Source organism: Pongo abelii, chromosome X (genome assembly GCF_028885655.2).
Source record: "Pongo abelii isolate AG06213 chromosome X, NHGRI_mPonAbe1-v2.0_pri, whole genome shotgun sequence".
NCBI lineage: Eukaryota > Metazoa > Chordata > Mammalia > Primates > Hominidae > Pongo > Pongo abelii.
Genome location: NC_072008.2, coordinates 49,851,925 through 49,862,225, shown reverse-complemented (window position 1 = coordinate 49,862,225; position 10,301 = coordinate 49,851,925). Strand labels below are relative to the sequence as shown.

Below are 10,301 nucleotides of genomic sequence, written 5' to 3'. Positions count from 1 at the left end.
GGTCAACCACCTGCGAAAACAGAAATAGCAACCTACCCCAAAAGGAAATTGTTCAATGTGAACAAGTCCGAGAAAGAGACTGAAGGAAAAATGAATACAATCGCTAGGACCCGTAAGAAAATACTAAAACGATATCTATCATTTGTAGCATCAGAATCGCAGAAGGAGAAGTGACAGTATTAGGGAAACAGGACAGCCAGAGTGACACCACGTGAAAATAAACTCCGTCTTGAAAATAGCAAGATACGTGGTCCTACCAGTCACAACCCATGGTCCTAAGATGTTTGGAGTTGAGAAAACAGATGAAAGGTACCTCCAAGGACGTGCTCCCACAGCAGCGGAAAGTGCAGGGTTCCCAACACCCATTAACAATATATGCTCTCAACAGAATTATGCTTTCATGGACTTACACACTGGTAAGTCAAGGATAGTTTTCTTTAAATCAATAGAATGATAAATGTCATCATGCTCTTAGCCCACCCACACAAAGGCACACATTAAGTTTAGTCTTTATATAGATAACACCCCTATAATAAGAAAAACCAGACCAGGCCAAGGCTCACGCCTGTAATCCTAGTATTTTGGGAGGCTGAGCTGGCCAGATCACCGGAGCTCAGGACTTCGAGGCCAGCCTAAGCAACATCAGAAAATCTCATCACTACAAAAAACAAACAAAAAGCCATGGAAAAATTCGCTGGGCATGGTGGCATGTACCTATAGTCACAGCTACTCAGGAGGCTGAGGTGGGAGGAGCGCTTGAGCCCAGGAGGTCAAGGCTGCAGCGAGCTCTGATAACACCACCGCACTCCAGCCTGGGTGACAGAGTGAGACCCTGTCTCAAGTTTTAATAATTGAACCTAAAAACGGACAAATTTATCAATCGAATTCACTATATTAACACATGAATGGGAAAAAAATGCTGTGGTAATCGAAATAGATGCACCGTTTGATGAAAATCAACATATATTCAAATCAATACTCTCAGCGAATTTAGAACAGAATGGAATGACTTACTCTGATAAAGTCCGTCTACAAAAAAAGGACAGTAAACAGGATGGTGAAATGTTGAAATTTTTCGGTTTCTCATCAGGGATAAGACAAGGATGTCCACTGTCACCATTGTAACAGGTGGGTCTGCGCAATGCCATAAAATCAGAAAAGGAAATGAAACTCTTTACAATGGCAACAAAAGGCCCGGCACGGTGGCCCACGCCAGTAGTCCCAGCACTGTGGGAGGTGAGGCGGGTGCATCACTCGCACTCAAAAGTTCAAGAACAGCCCGGGAAACATGGCAAAACCCCGTCTCTACAAAAAATACAAAAGGAAAAAGAAAAAAAAATGGCAGAAACAAAATTGCTCTTATTCAAGGATGATATGTTTCTGTATGTTGAAGACTGAAAACGATCTATAAGTAAACTTTAGAATTCATAAGCATATTTCACAAGGCTGCTGGATAGAAAACCAATATATAAGAATTATGTTGTCTCCGCCGGGCGCGGTGGCTCACGCCTGTAATCCCAGCACTTTGGGAGGCCGAGGCAGGTGAATCATGAGGTCAGGAGTTCAAGAGCACCCTGGCCGAGATGGCGAAAGCCCATCTCTAGTAAAAACACAAAACTTAGCCAGGCGTGCTGGTGGGTGCCTATAATCCCAGCTACTCGGGAGGCTGAGGCAGACAATTGCTTGAATCCGGGAGGCGGGGTTGCAGTGAGCAGAGATCGCGCCACTGCACTCCAGCCTGGGCGACAGAGCAAGACTCCGTCTCAAAAGAGAACAAAGAAAGAAAGAAAAAAAGAAAAGAACGATGTCTCTACATACCAGCTCAAAGAGTTACAATACACGATTTCAAAGAATGATACAGATTTCACAGCTTCAAAAAGCTAGAAGTAAAATTCACAAAAGATGCGCAAGACTTCTTTGCAGAAGGCTGTAAAGCTTTATTGGGAGGATTTTAATGAACAAATTTCCAACATAGGAGCAGCCTGCATCATTTCAGCGTGTCTTCTTTTAACACTGTGATTGCTTTTCACCTGTAACAGAAACATAACAATTGGGAACATGACTTAGCAACAGATTATTCAGATGACCCTAAAGGCATACAAAGCACACTACAGTTTGGGTTTTATTAAATGGACTAAAAACAGAACCCTATGGGTGATCCTGTGTCTTACAGGCAATTGAACCTCTGCATAAACTTTGAGCGTAGACCTGCAGAATTTAAAAGTAATTTCCTCCCTGAACATCAAGTGCTTCCTTTCAATTCAGAAGCACTCACGATTCACAGTCAGCAATTTGGAAAACACATGTGTGAAACATACTTCAGTTGATTACTCGGGAAGTACTAGAGTCGTGGTCTTTCAACTTTAAATCTTATCAATTCATGTCTCGAAAGCTGAAACTTACATGTAACATTTGATATGGTTAGAGATGATTATATCATATGTGTGTCTACAGTCTTATTAGAAATAGTGGCTCATGAAGACTGACAGTGGGGCAGGGAGCATGCATAGCACAGGCATCTTACTCACACCCATGCTGAGCATCACTGACCTACATGCCACAGATGATAGGAACTAAACGGTCTCTCGCCATTTGATATTTCAGTCACTCAAGGTTTCCGTGGGGAAAGATTTAAGAAGCAATTGTTCATTAAAAGCCGGAGAATCCCAGCCTGGGCAACATAGTGAGACCCCATCTCCACAAAAATGAAAAAAAAAATGTAGTCAGGCACGGTGGCTTGTGCATGTAGTTCCAGCCACTCAGGAGGCTGAGGTGGGAGGACTGCTTTAGCCTGGGAGCCAGAGGTTGCGGTGAGCTGAAATTGCACCACTGCACTCCAGCCTGGGTGACTCCAGCCTGGGTGACAGACTGAGACTCTGTCTCAAACAAACAAACAAACCAAGAAGAGGGAGAATTCACAATTTCACAAGATCTTACGCTACATATTCAGCTCTCCACACGGAAAAACTAGGATGAAGCAGAGTGCCCGCTCACTTTCTTACTGACAATGAAATCTCAATTCAGAGATTTTCAGATGACTCAGGCCAGCGTTTCATGATTTGTCATCAACAAATCACGCGAAGCAGATGATCTGTGTATCCCATGCATTCTATGCAACAGGATCAGAGTATGAAAGAACCAGAATGGAAAATGGTTTTAAAATCTCTGACTTAAACTCACTACTTTCATAAGAACCAAAGATAGGTTTAGAAGTGAAAGGACTCACTCAGAATCTCGCCAAGGCTGTAAGAGCTGGTATTAGAACCCGCATGAGTGCTTCAGCATTTTTCACACCAAGTGATGGGTGTTACAAATGTGTTACGTATTGATGAAAAGCAGACCTTTACAAAAGCATCTGAAAATTATGAGCTACTGGTTTAAGGATTTATACTCAAAACTTTTAATTCAACATAGCTTTGACTCAGTTTGTTTCTATATCTGACAGTCGATCAGTCGGGTGCTGGGGCCTGAACTACGTTTCAGATAACCTTCATCTAAGAACTCTGTTACTAAAGAGGCAGTACTGTTACCTCTCTGTTATTAAAAATATAATGCTGGGTCGGGCACGGTGGCTCTCGCCTGTAATCCCGGCAATTTCAATGGTCGAGGCAGGTGGATCACCTGAGGTCAGGAGTTCGGGAAGAACCTGTGCAACATAACGAAACCCTGTCTCTACTAAAAATACAAAAATTAGCTGGGTGCGGCGGAGCATGTCTGTAAGCCCGGCTCCGCCAGAGGCCCAGGCAGGAGAATCACTTGAACCCTGGAGACAGAATTTCCAGTGAGCCGAGATGCCACCACTGCACGCCAGCCTGGTCTTCAGAGCGAGACTCCGTCTCAAAAAAATAGTAGGAATTATAATATGATACTGTGGAAACAGACACCCTACAATGTGCATGCCTAATGGATTGCCTACCTTCTTCAGGCGTTTTCACCTCCTCTGGATTTGGCGGGCCCACCTCCGGCCCATCAGGACCATCTTCACACTCACACCCGGTCTTTGGGTGAACCTGTTCCTGGCTATCAGCTTCAGGCTCCGGCCCTTAAAAATAAAAAATACATATCAATTTAAGCAGTAAAACATAAAATATGAAGAAGAAAATAATATTCATGCTCTCGGTATTATTATATAAAAGCTTTAGCTAACGTAATAATAAATGTGTTGGTAAGAATCCCAGGAACATTATTTCAGGAGTCTGTTAGCAGAAAACAGGAAAACAAGGTGTTCCAAATATTACCCTCTTCCTTTCCGAAGACTGCCCCCAGACAACTTTGCTGCCTCCTTTGCACTTCTCTGTTATTCTACTTCTGATTGTCCTTCTCGTATTAAATGACTCAGGGCTGAAATCCCGTCTCTCACAGCACTTACACTCCTAGCGCTTAGACTCTTATATGGCATGAGTAGCCACCAATAAACGCTGAGTGAAAAAACTCTTTAAAAAATACATGAAAAAGCCCAAACTGCAGAATATTCTGCAAACCAACTGGTCTGTCCTCTTCAAAAATGTCCGTTAGCATGAATGACAAGAAAAATTAAGGAAACGTTACAGATTAAAGGAAACTAAAAACACCTGAAAAGCACATGCAAGGCGAGATTCTGAACTGGACTCTGGATCAGAAAAACAAATCCTATCAATAAAATTATCTGGGCCGGGCGAGGGGTCTCACGCCTGCAATCCAAACATTTTGGGATGCCAAGGTGGGCAGAGCAGGTGAGGTCAGAAGTTCAAGACCGCAGTGGCCGGCGCCTGTAGTCCCAGCTACACGGGAGGCTGAGGCATGAGAATCCCTAGAACCTGCGAGGTGTAGGTTGCAGTGAGCCGAGATCGCACTACTGCACTCCAACCTGGCCCACAGAGAGCGACTCCGTCTCAACAAAGGAAAAAAAAAAAAAGGAAAAAAGAAATTTTCTGGGGAACTGGCAAAATTTGAGTATGCACTGTGTATTAAATGACTCCATTTTCTCATTGTTAAATTTCCTGATCTTGATCTTTGTGCAGTGATGATCCAAGAAATGACTTTCTCCTTGTTCTGACGATATACACACCCTCAAGTGCATAGGGTAAAGGACCATCATACCTCAAACTTTATCGAAACAATTCAGCATTAATAACAGTAAACATATATCCGTATGTGTGTGTGTGTGAGTGTGTGGGCAGCAGGGTGAGAGGGGGAGGGAAGAGATATGAAACCTACGAAGCGAAAGCTATTAACAATTGGTGAATCCAGGTGAAAACTATATGAGTTCATTGTACTGTTCTTGCAAATTTTCTATAAATGTTATGTGTTGAAAATAGATACAGTAAAACTTTAAAAGAATATATGACAACTACACTGAACTTTAGGAAGAAAGGAATTTTTAATTGTGGTAAAAAATACACATATCCTAAAATTTACCATCTTAACTATTTTTAAGTGGTACAGTTCACTAAGGAGTTATGTTTGCAACATTACCAGCCACTAGGCACAAACTTTACATCTGTGTTTTCCTATACCATGAAACCTTTATTTGCTTATTTGTTTATTTATTTATTTGTTCATTTATTTATTTATTAGCGATGAGGTCTCGCTGTGTTTCCAGGCTGGGCTTGAACTCCAGGGCTCAAGCAATCCTCTCACCTCAGCCTCCCAAGTAGCTGGGACTATGAGTGCATGGCATTCAGCCCAGCTTTAGACCTTTCTCCTAAATGACAAGCTAAGGATAAACCACGGGACATGTATAATGCTTATATTCAGCCATAGAGTACCAAGAGCAGTGTGCGTCAGCTGAGAGATCTGAAGTCTGCAACATGGATAGGATTTCAGTTACAATTACAATGTCAATTTCTGAAGGATTCATTAGCTGAATGGATTTGAGGACTATGGAAAACCTTACAGTCACGACACCCATTACCTATTGGGGTAAACAGAAACTTCACTTTGTTCAAATAAAGTTATATTTAGGTCCGAAGGTCTTAAATGTAATATTCCATAAATGAACCCCATGAAGAACAAAGCACCAAATATAACATTGTTTGTGAATCACAGAAAATATACTGTCCCGCACTGAGAATAAGGGAGTGGGCGGACAGCAATTAATGGGCATTGTTGTCAGTCAGATTCTAGAAACTTTTAACAGTGCATCCCCGGAATAATCCATGACCTCGGTTACATAAGTGTTTCCTTTCAAAACATTTTATCTCGGAGAAATTATTTCCATCTCACGTTAATCTCAGGATAATTCCTTTTTTGCTTTTCTAACCATAAGAGGATTTAATCAGCTCCTAAAAGCCACTTAGAAAAATCACTAAACCAGCTACCTGTATGGCAGTATCCTCATTTATCCAGCTTTTATCAAACGTACCATATAAAAACATCAATCAAAGGAAACGGGGGCCAACATTCAGCGACTCGGTTTTTGGAGCTGCTCCTGCTCCTCCGAACTGGGTCTATTCTTGGGTCAGTACTAAGCTACCTTACAGTAAAGCCTTTGAGTTTTAAGCATTTTCAGCAAAATCACTTCCTTCTTTACAGCAACATAGATGATAGGAAGACACAAACCTGGGAACACAGTACAAATTTTGTATTCACCAGTCAAGGGTTCTTGGATAACACACAATCCTGGCACCTCCATTCTCTCATTCATAAAGTCGAGAAATTTTATCATAGTGAGGGATTTGCCTAAGCTAAGCTGCAAACTACATAGCCTCCTCGCTTTTCCAGTCAATTTCAGGCATTCTTTCCATTGTTTTCTTTCCTCCTGTTCCTGCTACGTGACAATGCCTAACACACACACACACACACACACAGGCACGCGCACACACACACACACACACGAACACACACACACGCACACACACACACCAGCAGACGTTCTTCTTCCCTTTCCCTCACCTTGACCAGCAGATGCTCCCTCATCCTCTTCCTCCTGAGCAGCTGCAGGATCCTGATATTGAGTTGCTGGTTCCCCTTCTTCAGGTTGTGGTGGTTCCACTTCATCACTGAACTGCTCGGGCTGGGGAATATGTGTGGGTGTGCAAATAAAAAAATAAGTTTTGTTATTGATACAAAATTTTACATATATACACAGAATACATAGCTATTTCTGGTCATAACTAAGCCTAAAGACATTTCTCCAACTCTATGCTCTATGCCCAATAAGGTTACTCCACCCACAGGGAGGTTACTGTGAGAAAAGTGACGCACGAGGACTTTGGAAGCTATTATACTCCGTGTTGGAATACGTGTGTGCAATCTGTCATTAACAAACAAAGCATGAGAAAGAAGTCATGGGCAAAAGCTGAAGAACACGAGAGGAAAAAAACAAATCCTCCAGAATCGATGTTTCCTTCATGAGATGCCATCATCATTTTTCATGAGCAGGAAAGACCTTTATCAGCATTTCCACACTAATGCAACAACACTATCACAAAAATTAATTTCTGCTAATAGAAAACATCGCATTAACGTTTAAGCACTCACCCGCATAGGCCCAATCACTTCAGGAGGCTCTACATAGCGTCTTGGTCTAGGCCGATAGGTCGATCTTCCTCGCCAACTCATATTTCACACTGAAAACAGACAACCGTGATTGGGAACGTGCGCTCGAGAGGGCTGCTATATTCGATCACTTCCATGGATAAACGTTAACTTGCCATTTTAATTTTGAAAATACTCTCAAAGTAAGTCCCAGAGTTAAGCATACGTGTGTACGCTGTCTGAGTGCCTACAAAGCCATTTATGCTGGCCAAGCTGGCAGAGCAACCATCTTAAGGCGTGCGGCAAAAGGCAGAGGACATTTTTTTCTCAGTTTCTTTTGGACACACGGTCTCGCTGTGTTGCTCAGGCTGGAGTGCAGCGGCGTGATCACAGCTCACTGCAGCCTCGACCTCCCGCTCAAGGGATCCTCCCACCTCTGCGTCCCGAGTAACTGGGACTACAGGCGAGCGCCACTGCGCCCCGCAGACAGAGGTCATTTCTGATGAGGTTTAGCTTCACAAGTGGACTCCCCACGAAGACCCTAGTGAATCACAATTCTCGTGATTGCTGCTTTGGGCACACTCCCACTTCCTAGAGCCATTCACCCCCCTCACAACAAGTTTGGTTGGACCGCACTGCCTCGCCCACTCCTTCCCACTGTTTTCGGACCTTCCATGGCGGAGGTGAGACCTTGCAGTGCTTCTCACTCGGGCGCTCCCCACTCCACACCGCCGGGGGACGCTCACCAGGCCGCAGCCTTCCCAGGTGCCAGGCCCCTTCTTTACCGCCCGCCTCGCTCCCGCCGGGGGCCCCATTCAGGGACTCTGCCCTGTGTCGTCGGGGGTTCTCGGCACCTCGGGACTTCCATCCCCCCAACAGCACTCACCCCATCTTCACCTGAGCCCCTGACCGCCTCCCCTCCGCGGCCCACCTTCCTCCCTGTCCAGGCCCCTTCACGACCACGAAGCCGCTGGTGGCCTCGCAGCCTGTGAAGGGAAGGAGGACGACCTCGTGGCCCTTCTCCCTCAGAGGCCACAGACCAGGAAGCGGGACCCGCCTGGGCCACCCAAGGCCCTCTTTACCCTCACTCACACTTCAGCCCCCGGGATGACTGGCCTGCAGACCTACCAGATGAATCTCAGTAGAGGAAAAAGAGTCCGGACGGCAGGAACCAGACGGCACTGCCTCACAGCTCCCTGGCGTTCTTCACGTGGGTGAAGGGGCGGGGCAGAAGGCGCCCAGTGAACATGCGCACTGAGGCGGGAGCCCAGGGAGCATGCGCGGCTGTGGGCTGGGGAGGGCTGCCGTTCCCAGCGCCATGCCCCAAACCCTCGATTCCCATCCTCACTGAGGATAGGGGAATCCCACCTCCCTCTGCTGGTTCCTTATGCCTCTGGGACTCAAGTGGTGCTCCCCTCAAAACTCACCCCATCTTCAACTGAACCCCACCCCCAACCCAGGGCCCTCTCTTGCCCTGGCCCCACCATGGGGACAAGGACCACTGTGACTGCCTGGGAAGACAGGTCAACCACCTGCGAAAACAGAAATAGCAACCTACCCCAAAAGGAAATTGTTCAATGTGAACAAGTCCGAGAAAGAGACTGAAGGAAAAATGAATACAATCGCTAGGACCCGTAAGAAAATACTAAAACGATATCTATCATTTGTAGCATCAGAATCGCAGAAGGAGAAGTGACAGTATTAGGGAAACAGGACAGCCAGAGTGACACCACGTGAAAATAAACTCCGTCTTGAAAATAGCAAGATACGTGGTCCTACCAGTCACAACCCATGGTCCTAAGATGTTTGGAGTTGAGAAAACAGATGAAAGGTACCTCCAAGGACGTGCTCCCACAGCAGCGGAAAGTGCAGGGTTCCCAACACCCATTAACAATATATGCTCTCAACAGAATTATGCTTTCATGGACTTACACACTGGTAAGTCAAGGATAGTTTTCTTTAAATCAATAGAATGATAAATGTCATCATGCTCTTAGCCCACCCACACAAAGGCACACATTAAGTTTAGTCTTTATATAGATAACACCCCTATAATAAGAAAAACCAGACCAGGCCAAGGCTCACGCCTGTAATCCTAGTATTTTGGGAGGCTGAGCTGGCCAGATCACCGGAGCTCAGGACTTCGAGGCCAGCCTAAGCAACATCAGAAAATCTCATCACTACAAAAAACAAACAAAAAGCCATGGAAAAATTCGCTGGGCATGGTGGCATGTACCTATAGTCACAGCTACTCAGGAGGCTGAGGTGGGAGGAGCGCTTGAGCCCAGGAGGTCAAGGCTGCAGCGAGCTCTGATAACACCACCGCACTCCAGCCTGGGTGACAGAGTGAGACCCTGTCTCAAGTTTTAATAATTGAACCTAAAAACGGACAAATTTATCAATCGAATTCACTATATTAACACATGAATGGGAAAAAAATGCTGTGGTAATCGAAATAGATGCACCGTTTGATGAAAATCAACATATATTCAAATCAATACTCTCAGCGAATTTAGAACAGAATGGAATGACTTACTCTGATAAAGTCCGTCTACAAAAAAAGGACAGTAAACAGGATGGTGAAATGTTGAAATTTTTCGGTTTCTCATCAGGGATAAGACAAGGATGTCCACTGTCACCATTGTAACAGGTGGGTCTGCGCAATGCCATAAAATCAGAAAAGGAAATGAAACTCTTTACAATGGCAACAAAAGGCCCGGCACGGTGGCCCACGCCAGTAGTCCCAGCACTGTGGGAGGTGAGGCGGGTGCATCACTCGCACTCAAAAGTTCAAGAACAGCCCGGGAAACATGGCAAAACCCCGTCTCTACAAAAAATACAAA

The 10,301-nt window shown here is 44.9% G+C and overlaps 1 protein-coding gene across 1 annotated transcript; it reads right to left on the bottom strand.

The window, feature by feature from the left end:
- Positions 1 to 1,913: 1,913 nt before the first annotated feature.
- On the bottom strand, positions 1,914 to 8,691 carry LOC129052925 (G antigen 2D). Its single transcript, XM_054544550.1, has 5 exons — positions 8,587 to 8,691; positions 7,462 to 7,550; positions 6,874 to 6,994; positions 3,917 to 4,042; positions 1,914 to 2,030 (listed from the first exon to the last, which is right to left on the bottom strand). Exons 2-5 carry the CDS (start codon positions 7,540 to 7,542, stop codon positions 2,008 to 2,010), a joined length of 351 nt encoding a protein of 116 aa, XP_054400525.1. The 5' UTR covers positions 7,543 to 7,550; positions 8,587 to 8,691; the 3' UTR covers positions 1,914 to 2,007.
- Positions 8,692 to 10,301: the final 1,610 nt, after the last annotated feature.